Here is a 15963-nt window from a genome sequence, read left to right on the forward strand (position 1 = left end):
TGTTTTTCTTTGAGCCAAAATTTCATTGAAGGAAATTTCAATGCAGCTTTGATGCTGGATGGAGACAGCAACGCATTTTAAAACCCTGACTTGGACTGTGGGAATCAAGTCTTTACAATACGCACACACACACACACACACACACACACACACACACACACACACACACACACACACACACACACACACACACACACACACCAGCCTGACCAATAAGAGCCAAGAGTTGCAGTGATAGGCAGGCTGAACCAGCAAATAGCCAGAAACAACTGGTCAGTGCAGCACCGCCTCAGGTACCACATACAGATTTTAACTGGCTTCTGACTTTGTGTGGTGTGGAGTATGCTAGATTTTATATAAATATGGATGAGATTAGCTGGGGATGAACAAAATCTCCTTCAGCAACTATTAAATAGCCAGAAGGGGCCAGACAGTCAATATATTAATTCAGCGTTCCTACAGAACAGACCGTAAAGCATTCCCAAAAAGTCAAAACAATTATTTTAGCAGCTGATTTCTGTACTTAAAAAAACCCCAAACAAACATTTATTATAGCTCTATTATGTAGGTAATGTAGGAGACGTGGACACAAATACACAGAGGGTTAACGAGGGAAGTGGGAGCACACGGGGAACACAGGCGACACTGATAATCATAACGAGACACGGCAGGAGTAACACAACACTGACGGGAGACTATCAAAGTAAAACAGGAAGCACACAGAGACGCAGACCAGATTGGAAGAGAACACAGACATAGCGGGCTGGGAAAACATGGAATAAAACACAAGGAGGAGAAACGAGGCATGGGGGCTGGCAGATACACAGAGGGGGCACACAGGGGGTAAAGTCACGAGGGGAAATCAAATAAGCAACATCTTAACAGAACAACCGAGGGACCCTAAAGCTGACATCAAACAACAACAATACAAGACACACAAAAAACCAGGTAGAAGTCCCAGGACCATGACATGCAGGTGGTTACATATGGTTAAAATGATTCAAATGCACTAAGTATGCATGTTTTTCATATCAATACAGTCCATAACTTGATTACTGTCTGTAGCCCACATGATTAAACACTTTAGTTACATAAAACATGTGAGTTTAGATTTTATCTACTGTATAGCCTGTATAGTAAATTAATATGTAGCCCAATAAGTATAAAATCCAGAAAGCTACACAACATGGGACGGTTCATTTACAAACACAGTTCTAACTTGAGTTTCACACAGTTTTTATTAGAAAACAATCAAATTGTTAAATGCTTCAAGTACACAAAATGTCAGAAATCTGCACCGTCATGAACAGAAATTTAAACCTAATTTTTCGTGATTTGTTGATTAACCCTCCGAGGTCTAAATCCCACGTTGTGCACATCAACATCACAGATTTGTACAAATAAAATTTATAACAAAGACATGTTAAATATTAAGCACTGGAAACAGCTTGTTGTTTTGTTGCCATAGCGTTTTGTTTTGTCTCCATTTAAAAGATATCAAAATCTGAGCAAACAACTTGATGTCAAAAGAATCTCTGCACATTCCGCAGTCTTTGCTGCTAAAGTGACATCACAGCATTTAAGCATGTTTGAATGAAAACATCAGCATATGAACACAAAACTGAAGAGACACTGCAACCGAATGAAAGCAGACCACTATTTAGTGACATTTGGACGTTTCCCTGAGGATTAACTGCTGTGTAATCTACCAAGAACTAAAGTAAGCTCAAATTTCAGTTTATAAACTCAAGATCATTTACTTAAATATATAAAGCCTGATTTCCCTGCTTGCCAGGACAGTATTTATGTACTTTACATTGTGCAAGACTAGACTATATTTTCCATCATAGAGAGGATGATGTGGATCTATTATTCAGGAAAACAAATGAAGACTTAACTATTTGTCAGCTGATGTAATATTTGACAAATGATACATAAATTAGAAAATGTTCTTAATCATATCTTAGAGTGACAGAAGCTCTTTTTAACACGATTATTTCTCAGATTATTTTGTTCATTTAGGAAAATAGAGAAGACGTAAGTTTTGTTCTCAAACAAACTATTAGAATTTCTGAGAAACTGAGCCTACGTGCACATGTACACGGCTATTTTTGAAAGCGCAGCTTTGTCTCTGCATTTGGGCCTTTCGTCCACACCTAAACAGCAGATTGAGTCACTGAAAGGTGAGATTTTTAAAAAGCACGTTTTTGTGTTCAGGTGTGGACGAGGAAAACGGACATTTACTCAGGCAATGTCAAAAGTGTGCGCCGCTGTTGAAGTCACGCTGTGGCCACGTTATTGTTTACGTGAGATCAATTTCTACAATGGCAGATGTAGACAACATACTGTGTCTGTTAATCTTAGTATCTGCAGTTTTTACACGCTTACATCAGACGTGGATTCTACATTCAACACAGACGCTCTCCCAACCCAAATCCTGACGTCGGTTTGGAAGAAATGTAATTTAAAAAAATGACATTTATGTATGCTGTATGCATTTAGTCCATTCCAAAGTTGTGAGTCTGTCTTTAGTTATTAACATTTGAAACGATGAAGGCACGTGAAAGTAACACAAAATTAGCTGCTTTTCCAGAAAAAGACAAAAACTTCTCAGAAGTACGTAAGGTTTTATGAGGTTTTCCCACCCAGGCTTCTAGACTTCTGATTGGCCAACATTTCTACACGGTTAAGATTTGGCGTGTTCTTGACAGCGTTTCACTTTGTTTTTAGTGTTTAGATGTGGAAGGAGATATTTTTTCAAAACTGCACATGTGGACTGGATTTTTTTTTTTTAAACGAAAAAGGAAAAACGTCCGTTTTCAAACATAGCCGTGTACGTTTGGACGCAGCCTAAAGTCATCACAAAAAAAGCAAATTCTCTGAACATTCTGGGTTGAGGTTTAGTGATCATTGTTGTTTTGTGTTCCTTGTAGTCAAAATGAGTGCAAGTGGAGACGGACCACAAAATAACCAAAACGGTAAGCACATGTACTCAGTCTTGAAATTGATGAAAAACAGATTTTCAGCAGATAGTTATGGATGTTAATTAAAAGATTTAATGATCTTGCAGGCCAACAGGTTAACCCACGAATGTTGGCAAATGGAGATCAGGAACCTGCTAATGGCTTCCTGAACAGACTGTATCGCGCTCTCCATGAATATTGTTGCTTTCTAGATGAGCTAATAGCTTCAGTACTGGCACAATATGACAATTACCTTTACGGGGACGAAGACGATGACGACGACGACGATGACGACGACGACGATGACGACGACGACGATGACGACGACGACGACGACGACGACGACGACGACGACGACGACGACAACGACAACGACGGTGACGACGACGACGATGATGACGACAATGACGGCGGCGACGGCGACGGCGACGACGATGTTCAAAATATTCATGTGAGGGACAATAATGCCAATGGTGACAACGATGAACAGCACGGGGATGCTGTGGTTGTGATCATTTTCAATGTTGGTGGCATTGAAAATGAGGAGGCATTTGAAGGCCGCATGGATGGTCGCCAGTACATCCCAGAAGAGGACCCTCAGCCAGGTGTTTCCAGGAAGAGGTCTAGAGAGAGGGATGAAGAAGATTTAGGAGCAAACAAAAGAATGAGATGGAGCGATGATGACTCTGAAGTATTTGAAGATGCGCACGAAGAGCTTGAACATGAAACTGGAGGCTCGAGGAAGCGTTCCCGAGAGGATTTTGAGGAAGAAGAGCAATACTTGCCTGTGTGCAAACTTCAGAGGTGTTCAATTGAGTCGACCAGCAGCAATGAAGACTAAGACTACTTCGACAGGTTTTTTCAGTATCCTTTCAGTAATCTGATGGCCTACTCAGGTGATCCTGAATCCTCTATGCTGCAATAAGCTGGGCATACACTGTGCTGCGATTTTTCAGTCGCGTTATTCGGCTCCTGATCAAACTGTAGGATTGACTCGCAGGGGTGAGAAGTTTGATCAAGGCCAAACTCGGGACGATCCCCAAAACGATCGCACGACTGAAAAATCGGCTCAAAATGGGCCAAAAATCGCACAGTGTATGCCCAGCATTAGGCTGCCGGGGGATTCCCATGATGCACTGGGTGTTTCTTCTTCACCCACTATGTTTAATAGACCTCTCTGCACTGAATGGTACTTGTTATTAACCTCTGTCTCTGTTCCATGTCTTTATACTATTTTCCTTGCCCCTCCCCAACCGGTCGCAGCAGATGGCCGCCCCTCCCTGAGCCTGGTTCTGCTGGAGGTTTCTTCCTGTTAAAAGGGAGTTTTTCCTTCCCACTGTCGCCAAAGTGCTTGCTCATAGGGGGTCATATGATTGTTGGGGTTTTCTTTGTAAGTATATCTTACAATATAAAGCGCCTTCAGGTGACTGTTGCTGTCATTTGGCGCTCTTTAAATAAAATTGAATTGAAAATTAAATAGATGTCACTGTGATGATTTCTTCCCTGCATAGAAAGCTTAGACCCAAATGCAGATTCAATGCACATGGTTAAACTATTTATGAGACTTTAGAGAGGGAATGGAGAACGTGGCTCGAGCTAGGAGTGTCAGCAGACAGCAGGAACCAGAGGAAAAGCTATCGAGAGACTGAACACCTGGCTCCTGATGGGAACAATCCAACGGGAATTCTGCAACAGAGGGAGAAGAAGTTGCTGGACGGGTAAGGGAGTTTGAGGGTAGGATGAGTACGTTGGCAGAGGAGACCTAAACACAGGGAAAACAAGGTTAAACACAGGGAAGGAGCACGCCAGAACTGGAGCAGAGGGGAAGCCTAGTTACCACTGGAGATGGCAGAACAAACTGGCGAGGAGTAGCAGGCAGCGCTGGTTTAAGAAGCCCTCCTGCTGATTGTTTGCAGATGAGGCCCAGGTGAGATGCTGGAAACTCCACCTCTGAAGTGTGGACACAGTATCCCCATTCCAAGTGGAAAAGCCCCTCAGACACTTCCATGGTGCATGACAAGAAGGATGAGAAAGCATTCATGGTCCATCCATCCCTCCGTCAGCGTAATGCCTAAAAGTTTATTCAGATGTAAATGTATTACATTTTTAAATAAAGATCATCAGTGTTTTTAATGACGCTGCATTTCATTCACGTGTCTCTATTGGACAGTGTTGTAGAAGTTACAGAAGACAGGAATCAGTTCCAGCTTGGCCTGACATTTGATCACTAGTGATGTGTGATACCACTGATTTCCTTTCCGATCCCATACCAAGTAAAATTCAGGGTGGTATCGACGATACTGCTCCGATACTTTGTACAAAAACTTTACTCTTTTATTGTATCTCAAATTATAGCGTCATAATCATTACAGGACATCAGATTACTTGTTCTTATCACTTAATAATGCAGAATTCATCATATAGAAATCAAAAACCTGAAGTTGTGCACTATGTGAACACCTTGCCTGCCTGCAGCACTAAAGGACTCCCTGAGAGACGTCTGTCTCACCCTAGCAGCACCCGTCCTTCTCCTCCTCTTCAGTTTGCCTCAACATAAGCTCGTCATATTCTGTGATATGATTTACTTTGAGGTGTTTGACAAGGTTAGTGGTGTTGCCACAACACCTCACTTTCTTGCCACATGTATCGCAAACCACGTCTGGGCTGTTTGTGGATGTAAAATACGTGCGCACATGACTCCAGTTACGCTCAGCCATTGTTGTGAGTGCGCACGCCACAGGCTGCCACACATTTATACAGCCGTATTTCACACATGACTATAAAAGGCGGAAGAGGGAGTAGTTCTTTCCAATGTAGACAATCTGAATGATAGTTTCTTTCCACTGTGTTCCTGTTAATGAAAAACTACAATTTACCCCAAAATGATTCAAATATCGATATTTTAATGTGGAAACCTTCTGTTTCCACATCTGGACTTTCTGTTGCTGCCCACGCGGGTGAAACTTTCTTTGAAGTGGCTCATTGAAGTTGTAATTGATAATCAATTCCCACACAATGAGAGAATCCAATCAATTTGTTTATCAGGGGAAAGGTGTGATTTCTTAGGACACTGGAGCCTAACATTAACTGGTTTAAAATTAGCTTATTTCCATAAGAAGAAAAACATACTGAGAAAGAGATCACCAAAATATACATGTACAAATGTGAAATAGTCATATGTAGTGTGAAAGAGCTATTTGACATCTTTAAATTCAAAGTAATGTATAAATCCACTTACATAAAACATGAAAAGGCGGCGCAGCGATGCCCATCTCAGCCAGTGTATGATGGTGGGGCAAGATGGCAGCTTCCACAACATGACGCCAGCTCCTATGTATTTTTAGTAGATAAATGATACGTTTATGTATCAATTTGTTGGAAGATGTAATTACACCTTAATTATGTAATTAGAAGCAAAAATGATTTTTTTTAATCAAATCACCTCAAAAAATTACTGTACTTACTTTCTAAATCATTCTTTACCTCTGAAAGGGGTGGCTGTGGCTCAGGAGGTGGAGCAGGTCATCTACTAATCAGATGGTTTTTGGATCGATCCCTGGCTGCTCCAGACTGCATGCTAACTGTCCTTGGGCAAGACATTAACCCCAAGTCACTCTCTGATGCATTCATCAGAGTATGAATGTGTGTGAATGTTAGGTAGAAAGCACAGAAAAAGGGCTTCTATGAACAGGTGTGAATGAGGCAACCTGTATAGAGCGCTTTGAATGTTCAGGTAGAGTAGAAAAGCACTGTAAAAATTTCTCTGTGTTGATTTCTTTTGGACCTCAAACATTACTCACCTTGTTGCAGGTTTCTTTATTAATGCTGAAAACCCAGAATGGAAACTGACCTTACTGCTTCCTTCCTTTCCAAACTATTGCGGCTCCTCCAACCAACGGCCGCGGCAGGCTAAACATGAGGACACAGATGACGTGCAACAGTAAACACATGAGATACACCTCTGTACTATTTGCTACTTTTATTCCACATACAACTGTCCACTGTACAAATCGGCACACGGGCTCAAACCATTAAACAAATGCACAGACTGCACAAATAACTGCACCATTTACTATGCCAAATTTCAACATTGGCCTATTGCATAACTTAGTGCAGAAGTATACATAAACCAAAAGATGCATCAAAATGATTCAAGCTGCGCTCAAGCTGCAGTCAACAGAAGGTTTCGCCTCATGCTCACCCTACCTTTCTGCTCATTAACATCAGGTGCCGTGAACAGGTGAGTGCAACCACATTTATCACACCCATTAAATCCTTTTATCTCATTGTGTTTGAATAATTGTAATTCCTTCTACTGGGATCTCAGCCAGAAGTCCATCTTTCACCTCCAGCTCATTTAAATCTCAGCTGCCAGACTTATAACAAATTCAAAGAAATAAATCATCATTCTCCTCCTCACAACCTTTTGGGTATACGATACATGGGTACAAGCCTTGTTACAGATTTGGTCACTTTTTATGAACCAAGTCACTGCCTGCATTCTGCACATCAGACACTCTTAGCTGTCTGTGCAGCCTGGCTCAATGCAAAAAGAAAACAAACCGTTTCGTGTTTTAACTCTTTGAACTTTTCTTTTGTGTTTTTAACTAAGATTTTATTGTGTTCTTTAACACACTTTGTAACTGTTTTGAAAGTGCTAGGCAAATTAACTGTTAACTATTACTGTTATTATTGTTATTGACAGTCTGGAGCTTTGGCAGTATGGAAGGTGGATGCGAGAGGGAGACTTCATGGAAACCACCTTGTAAAACATGAATACAAGAAACCTTTAACTTGCTGCATCTTCAGACCGTCCACACCTGGAGAGTAAGCAGCCTTCGAAGTCCCATATCAAGTGGAAGAGTATGACATTTTTTTAATCAAATACTATTTTTTGTATTTTATTATAGTGATGTGGCAATGCTAGCTCGAGCATCTGTGAGAGGAGATGAGCGTGCGCTGGACAAGTTTAGCTGGAAGGGGGCACCTCTGAAGATGGGGCCACAGGAGGGACTTGGATTCTTTATCTGCACTGCAGATGGTAGGAGTTTGTGATTCCTGTTGGAGTTTGGAAAATTAAATCATTTGTTATTTTCAATGCATTTGACCATACTTTCTTTAAGACACAATTTGTTTTTTCATTGCCTTGTATAATTTTGTCTGAGGCCAGCAGTCTTCTGCAGTCACAGCCCTCAATGTATAAAGGCTGTTTATTTTATTTGTTTGTTCTGTAAATTGCATTGATGATACTTTGCTTTATTTTTGAACAGTTACGAAGAACAGTATGAGAAAAGTGTTCATGGTTTTAGAAAGTCTGATTAATCCAGCAGACTTGTTGAAAATTATATCAAAAGTGTATTTTGCCTCTGTGAAGCAGTAATCCTGTGGGAGTCTCCAGAAAGGGGAAAATACAACAAGCTATAATGCTATTGATCCAGAATCCAGTCTGATCTTTAATAAATATGAACACTTTGTGGTTTGAGCTGTCAGATATTCCACTTATTTCATCTTTAATCCCATGTCTTATGCATATAGGTAAAGTCCATAGTGTGGATGAGTATTGTAAGACGAGTGTCCTTCTCAGTGTGGAGGGCTCCATCAAGAAACTTCTCTACATGCTACGTGCTACATAACTATGTTTTGTCTCTTGATGAGACTCTGGGATATGAGAGGGGAGAGATGATCAACTGTGTTTCATACTGTGCAGGCAAAGGCAAAAGTTTGCACAGAATTGTAAATGAAAAGAAGCTTTTTCTTTCCCATCACCATATTCCTGAATGTTTGCAAATGCATAGGTTAAAAAAAAAAAAACTCGTTGCTTTTTTAAAAATTCTGCAACACTCAGAAATCCTAGCAGCTGGCACCACCAATGGACGCATAGCAATGTGGAGGATGGTGGTGCAGTCGGGTAGCAGTAGAGGTGACACTAAGCCCCAGTGGAAACTGCAGACACCAACAGAAATTGGAGGAAATGTCACTCAGCTACAGGTAATGTCTTGACCAGCATTAGTACATTACTTTCGTTTGGTTTAATTACACTTTTATTTTAACTGGAGATTGACAGTAACAACACTGTTTTTCTTTGAGCCAAAATTTCATTGAAGGAAATTTCAATGCAGCTTTGATGCTGGATGGAGACAGCAACGCATTTTAAAACCCTGACTTGGACTGTGGGAATCAAGTCTTTACAATACGCACACACACACACACACACACACACACACACACACACACACACACACACACACACACACACACACACACACACCAGCCTGACCAATAAGAGCCAAGAGTTGCAGTGATAGGCAGGCTGAACCAGCAAATAGCCAGAAACAACTGGTCAGTGCAGCACCGCCTCAGGTACCACATACAGATTTTAACTGGCTTCTGACTTTGTGTGGTGTGGAGTATGCTAGATTTTATATAAATATGGATGAGATTAGCTGGGGATGAACAAAATCTCCTTCAGCAACTATTAAATAGCCAGAAGGGGCCAGACAGTCAATATATTAATTCAGCGTTCCTACAGAACAGACCGTAAAGCATTCCCAAAAAGTCAAAACAATTATTTTAGCAGCTGATTTCTGTACTTAAAAAAACCCCAAACAAACATTTATTATAGCTCTATTATGTAGGTAATGTAGGAGACGTGGACACAAATACACAGAGGGTTAACGAGGGAAGTGGGAGCACACGGGGAACACAGGCGACACTGATAATCATAACGAGACACGGCAGGAGTAACACAACACTGACGGGAGACTATCAAAGTAAAACAGGAAGCACACAGAGACGCAGACCAGATTGGAAGAGAACACAGACATAGCGGGCTGGGAAAACATGGAATAAAACACAAGGAGGAGAAACGAGGCATGGGGGCTGGCAGATACACAGAGGGGGCACACAGGGGGTAAAGTCACGAGGGGAAATCAAATAAGCAACATCTTAACAGAACAACCGAGGGACCCTAAAGCTGACATCAAACAACAACAATACAAGACACACAAAAAACCAGGTAGAAGTCCCAGGACCATGACATGCAGGTGGTTACATATGGTTAAAATGATTCAAATGCACTAAGTATGCATGTTTTTCATATCAATATAGTCCATAACTTGATTACTGTCTGTAGCCCACATGATTAAACACTTTAGTTACATAAAACATGTGAGTTTAGATTTTATCTACTGTATAGCCTGTATAGTAAATTAATATGTAGCCCAATAAGTATAAAATCCAGAAAGCTACACAACATGGGACGGTTCATTTACAAACACAGTTCTAACTTGAGTTTCACACAGTTTTTATTAGAAAACAATCAAATTGTTAAATGCTTCAAGTACACAAAATGTCAGAAATCTGCACCGTCATGAACAGAAATTTAAACCTAATTTTTCGTGATTTGTTGATTAACCCTCCGAGGTCTAAATCCCACGTTGTGCACATCAACATCACAGATTTGTACAAATAAAATTTATAACAAAGACATGTTAAATATTAAGCACTGGAAACAGCTTGTTGTTTTGTTGCCATAGCGTTTTGTTTTGTCTCCATTTAAAAGATATCAAAATCTGAGCAAACAACTTGATGTCAAAAGAATCTCTGCACATTCCGCAGTCTTTGCTGCTAAAGTGACATCACAGCATTTAAGCATGTTTGAATGAAAACATCAGCATATGAACACAAAACTGAAGAGACACTGCAACCGAATGAAAGCAGACCACTATTTAGTGACATTTGGACGTTTCCCTGAGGATTAACTGCTGTGTAATCTACCAAGAACTAAAGTAAGCTCAAATTTCAGTTTATAAACTCAAGATCATTTACTTAAATATATAAAGCCTGATTTCCCTGCTTGCCAGGACAGTATTTATGTACTTTACATTGTGCAAGACTAGACTATATTTTCCATCATAGAGAGGATGATGTGGATCTATTATTCAGGAAAACAAATGAAGACTTAACTATTTGTCAGCTGATGTAATATTTGACAAATGATACATAAATTAGAAAATGTTCTTAATCATATCTTAGAGTGACAGAAGCTCTTTTTAACACGATTATTTCTCAGATTATTTTGTTCATTTAGGAAAATAGAGAAGACGTAAGTTTTGTTCTCAAACAAACTATTAGAATTTCTGAGAAACTGAGCCTACGTGCACATGTACACGGCTATTTTTGAAAGCGCAGCTTTGTCTCTGCATTTGGGCCTTTCGTCCACACCTAAACAGCAGATTGAGTCACTGAAAGGTGAGATTTTTAAAAAGCACGTTTTTGTGTTCAGGTGTGGACGAGGAAAACGGACATTTACTCAGGCAATGTCAAAAGTGTGCGCCGCTGTTGAAGTCACGCTGTGGCCACGTTATTGTTTACGTGAGATCAATTTCTACAATGGCAGATGTAGACAACATACTGTGTCTGTTAATCTTAGTATCTGCAGTTTTTACACGCTTACATCAGACGTGGATTCTACATTCAACACAGACGCTCTCCCAACCCAAATCCTGACGTCGGTTTGGAAGAAATGTAATTTAAAAAAATGACATTTATGTATGCTGTATGCATTTAGTCCATTCCAAAGTTGTGAGTCTGTCTTTAGTTATTAACATTTGAAACGATGAAGGCACGTGAAAGTAACACAAAATTAGCTGCTTTTCCAGAAAAAGACAAAAACTTCTCAGAAGTACGTAAGGTTTTATGAGGTTTTCCCACCCAGGCTTCTAGACTTCTGATTGGCCAACATTTCTACACGGTTAAGATTTGGCGTGTTCTTGACAGCGTTTCACTTTGTTTTTAGTGTTTAGATGTGGAAGGAGATATTTTTTCAAAACTGCACATGTGGACTGGATTTTTTTTTTTTAAACGAAAAAGGAAAAACGTCCGTTTTCAAACATAGCCGTGTACGTTTGGACGCAGCCTAAAGTCATCACAAAAAAAGCAAATTCTCTGAACATTCTGGGTTGAGGTTTAGTGATCATTGTTGTTTTGTGTTCCTTGTAGTCAAAATGAGTGCAAGTGGAGACGGACCACAAAATAACCAAAACGGTAAGCACATGTACTCAGTCTTGAAATTGATGAAAAACAGATTTTCAGCAGATAGTTATGGATGTTAATTAAAAGATTTAATGATCTTGCAGGCCAACAGGTTAACCCACGAATGTTGGCAAATGGAGATCAGGAACCTGCTAATGGCTTCCTGAACAGACTGTATCGCGCTCTCCATGAATATTGTTGCTTTCTAGATGAGCTAATAGCTTCAGTACTGGCACAATATGACAATTACCTTTACGGGGACGAAGACGATGACGACGACGACGATGACGACGACGACGATGACGACGACGACGATGACGACGACGACGATGACGACGACGACGACGACGACGACGACAACGACAACGACGGTGACGACGACGACGATGATGACGACAATGACGGCGGCGACGGCGACGATGGCGACGGCGACGACGATGTTCAAAATATTCATGTGAGGGACAATAATGCCAATGGTGACAACGATGAACAGCACGGGGATCACAATGATGTGGTTGTGATCATTTTCAATGTTGGTGGCATTGAAAATGAGGAGGCATTTGAAGGCCGCATGGATGGTCGCCAGTACATCCCAGAAGAGGACCCTCAGCCAGGTGTTTCCAGGAAGAGGTCTAGAGAGAGGGATGAAGAAGATTTAGGAGCAAACAAAAGAATGAGATGGAGCGATGATGACTCTGAAGTATTTGAAGATGCGCACGAAGAGCTTGAACATGAAACTGGAGGCTCGAGGAAGCGTTCCCGAGAGGATTTTGAGGAAGAAGAGCAATACTTGCCTGTGTGCAAACTTCAGAGGTGTTCAATTGAGTCGACCAGCAGCAATGAAGACTAAGACTACTTCGACAGGTTTTTTCAGTATCCTTTCAGTAATCTGATGGCCTACTCAGGTGATCCTGAATCCTCTATGCTGCAATAAGCTGGGCATACACTGTGCTGCGATTTTTCAGTCGCGTTATTCGGCTCCTGATCAAACTGTAGGATTGACTCGCAGGGGTGAGAAGTTTGATCAAGGCCAAACTCGGGACGATCCCCAAAACGATCGCACGACTGAAAAATCGGCTCAAAATGGGCCAAAAATCGCACAGTGTATGCCCAGCATTAGGGTGCGGGGGGATTCCCATGATGCACTGGGTGTTTCTTCTTCACCCACTATGTTTAATAGACCTCTCTGCACTGAATGGTACTTGTTATTAACCTCTGTCTCTGTTCCATGTCTTTATACTATTTTCCTTGCCCCTCCCCAACCGGTCGCAGCAGATGGCCGCCCCTCCCTGAGCCTGGTTCTGCTGGAGGTTTCTTCCTGTTAAAAGGGAGTTTTTCCTTCCCACTGTCGCCAAAGTGCTTGCTCATAGGGGGTCATATGATTGTTGGGGTTTTCTTTGTAAGTATATCTTACAATATAAAGCGCCTTCAGGTGACTGTTGCTGTCATTTGGCGCTCTTTAAATAAAATTGAATTGAAAATTAAATAGATGTCACTGTGATGATTTCTTCCCTGCATAGAAAGCTTAGACCCAAATGCAGATTCAATGCACATGGTTAAACTATTTATGAGACTTTAGAGAGGGAATGGAGAACGTGGCTCGAGCTAGGAGTGTCAGCAGACAGCAGGAACCAGAGGAAAAGCTATCGAGAGACTGAACACCTGGCTCCTGATGGGAACAATCCAACGGGAATTCTGCAACAGAGGGAGAAGAAGTTGCTGGACGGGTAAGGGAGTTTGAGGGTAGGATGAGTACGTTGGCAGAGGAGACCTAAACACAGGGAAAACAAGGTTAAACACAGGGAAGGAGCACGCCAGAACTGGAGCAGAGGGGAAGCCTAGTTACCACTGGAGATGGCAGAACAAACTGGCGAGGAGTAGCAGGCAGCGCTGGTTTAAGAAGCCCTCCTGCTGATTGTTTGCAGATGAGGCCCAGGTGAGATGCTGGAAACTCCACCTCTGAAGTGTGGACACAGTATCCCCATTCCAAGTGGAAAAGCCCCTCAGACACTTCCATGGTGCATGACAAGAAGGATGAGAAAGCATTCATGGTCCATCCATCCCTCCGTCAGCGTAATGCCTAAAAGTTTATTCAGATGTAAATGTATTACATTTTTAAATAAAGATCATCAGTGTTTTTAATGACGCTGCATTTCATTCATGTGTCTCTATTGGACAGTGTTGTAGAAGTTACAGAAGACAGGAATCAGTTCCAGCTTGGCCTGACATTTGATCACTAGTGATGTGTGATACCACTGATTTCCTTTCCGATCCCATACCAAGTAAAATTCAGGGTGGTATCGACGATACTGCTCCGATACTTTGTACAAAAACTTTACTCTTTTATTGTATCTCAAATTATAGCGTCATAATCATTACAGGACATCAGATTACTTGTTCTTATCACTTAATAATGCAGAATTCATCATATAGAAATCAAAAACCTGAAGTTGTGCACTATGTGAACACCTTGCCTGCCTGCAGCACTAAAGGACTCCCTGAGAGACGTCTGTCTCACCCTAGCAGCACCCGTCCTTCTCCTCCTCTTCAGTTTGCCTCAACATAAGCTCGTCATATTCTGTGATATGATTTACTTTGAGGTGTTTGACAAGGTTAGTGGTGTTGCCACAACACCTCACTTTCTTGCCACATGTATCGCAAACCACGTCTGGGCTGTTTGTGGATGTAAAATACGTGCGCACATGACTCCAGTTACGCTCAGCCATTGTTGTGAGTGCGCACGCCACAGGCTGCCACACATTTATACAGCCGTATTTCACACATGACTATAAAAGGCGGAAGAGGGAGTAGTTCTTTCCAATGTAGACAATCTGAATGATAGTTTCTTTCCACTGTGTTCCTGTTAATGAAAAACTACAATTTACCCCAAAATGATTCAAATATCGATATTTTAATGTGGAAACCTTCTGTTTCCACATCTGGACTTTCTGTTGCTGCCCACGCGGGTGAAACTTTCTTTGAAGTGGCTCATTGAAGTTGTAATTGATAATCAATTCCCACACAATGAGAGAATCCAATCAATTTGTTTATCAGGGGAAAGGTGTGATTTCTTAGGACACTGGAGCCTAACATTAACTGGTTTAAAATTAGCTTATTTCCATAAGAAGAAAAACATACTGAGAAAGAGATCACCAAAATATACATGTACAAATGTGAAATAGTCATATGTAGTGTGAAAGAGCTATTTGACATCTTTAAATTCAAAGTAATGTATAAATCCACTTACATAAAACATGAAAAGGCGGCGCAGCGATGCCCATCTCAGCCAGTGTATGATGGTGGGGCAAGATGGCAGCTTCCACAACATGACGCCAGCTCCTATGTATTTTTAGTAGATAAATGATACGTTTATGTATCAATTTGTTGGAAGATGTAATTACACCTTAATTATGTAATTAGAAGCAAAAATGATTTTTTTTAATCAAATCACCTCAAAAAATTACTGTACTTACTTTCTAAATCATTCTTTACCTCTGAAAGGGGTGGCTGTGGCTCAGGAGGTGGAGCAGGTCATCTACTAATCAGATGGTTTTTGGATCGATCCCTGGCTGCTCCAGACTGCATGCTAACTGTCCTTGGGCAAGACATTAACCCCAAGTCACTCTCTGATGCATTCATCAGAGTATGAATGTGTGTGAATGTTAGGTAGAAAGCACAGAAAAAGGGCTTCTATGAACAGGTGTGAATGAGGCAACCTGTATAGAGCGCTTTGAATGTTCAGGTAGAGTAGAAAAGCACTGTAAAAATTTCTCTGTGTTGATTTCTTTTGGACCTCAAACATTACTCACCTTGTTGCAGGTTTCTTTATTAATGCTGAAAACCCAGAATGGAAACTGACCTTACTGCTTCCTTCCTTTCCAAACTATTGCGGCTCCTCCAACCAACGGCCGCGGCAGGCTAAACATGAGGACACAGATGACGTGCAACAGTAAACACATGAGATACA

General features: G+C 41.2%; 2 protein-coding genes and 1 long non-coding RNA gene across 4 annotated transcripts; all 3 read left to right on the forward strand.

The window, feature by feature from the left end:
* Positions 1–1205: 1205 nt before the first annotated feature.
* LOC146702911 (uncharacterized) lies at positions 1206–4440 on the forward strand. 2 transcript variants are annotated; one of them, XM_085465977.1, is made up of 3 exons: positions 1207–1720; positions 2934–2978; positions 3071–4440. In XM_085465977.1, exons 2-3 carry the CDS (start codon positions 2939–2941, stop codon positions 3802–3804), a joined length of 774 nt encoding a protein of 257 aa, XP_085322103.1. In that variant the 5' UTR covers positions 1207–1720; positions 2934–2938; the 3' UTR covers positions 3805–4440. The 2 variants fall into 2 exon arrangements, with proteins under 2 accessions (XP_085322104.1, XP_085322103.1); XM_085465978.1 differs by having other exon boundaries at positions 1206–2978.
* A 2539-nt stretch (positions 4441–6979) lies between these two features.
* Positions 6980–8719, forward strand: LOC146702912 (uncharacterized). Its single transcript, XR_014921919.1, has 3 exons — positions 6980–7790; positions 7874–8004; positions 8499–8719. It is a non-coding gene; the product is annotated as an uncharacterized LOC146702912 (long non-coding RNA).
* A 1523-nt stretch (positions 8720–10242) lies between these two features.
* Positions 10243–13482, forward strand: LOC146702913 (uncharacterized). Its single transcript, XM_085465981.1, has 3 exons — positions 10243–10750; positions 11964–12008; positions 12101–13482. Exons 2-3 carry the CDS (start codon positions 11969–11971, stop codon positions 12844–12846), a joined length of 786 nt encoding a protein of 261 aa, XP_085322107.1. The 5' UTR covers positions 10243–10750; positions 11964–11968; the 3' UTR covers positions 12847–13482.
* The last annotated feature ends 2481 nt before the right edge of the window (positions 13483–15963 follow it).

Source organism: Copadichromis virginalis, linkage group LG8 (assembly GCF_057382275.1).
Source record: "Copadichromis virginalis isolate Kocher_CV1m ecotype Utaka linkage group LG8, C_Virginalis_male_GT1.1, whole genome shotgun sequence".
In the NCBI taxonomy this organism is placed as follows: domain Eukaryota; kingdom Metazoa; phylum Chordata; class Actinopteri; order Cichliformes; family Cichlidae; genus Copadichromis; species Copadichromis virginalis.

What these genes read in the sequence shown, in the direction of transcription:
- LOC146702911 (XM_085465978.1), top strand. Translation starts at nt 2,939, where the DNA reads ATGAGTGCAAGTGGAGACGGACCACAAAATAACCAAAACG. An exon ending in ACCACAAAATAACCAAAACG is followed by an intron (nt 2,979 to 3,070) that starts GTAAGCACATGT and finishes ATGATCTTGCAG; the next exon opens with GCCAACAGGTTAACCCACGA.
- LOC146702913 (XM_085465981.1), top strand. Translation starts at nt 11,969, where the DNA reads ATGAGTGCAAGTGGAGACGGACCACAAAATAACCAAAACG. An exon ending in ACCACAAAATAACCAAAACG is followed by an intron (nt 12,009 to 12,100) that starts GTAAGCACATGT and finishes ATGATCTTGCAG; the next exon opens with GCCAACAGGTTAACCCACGA.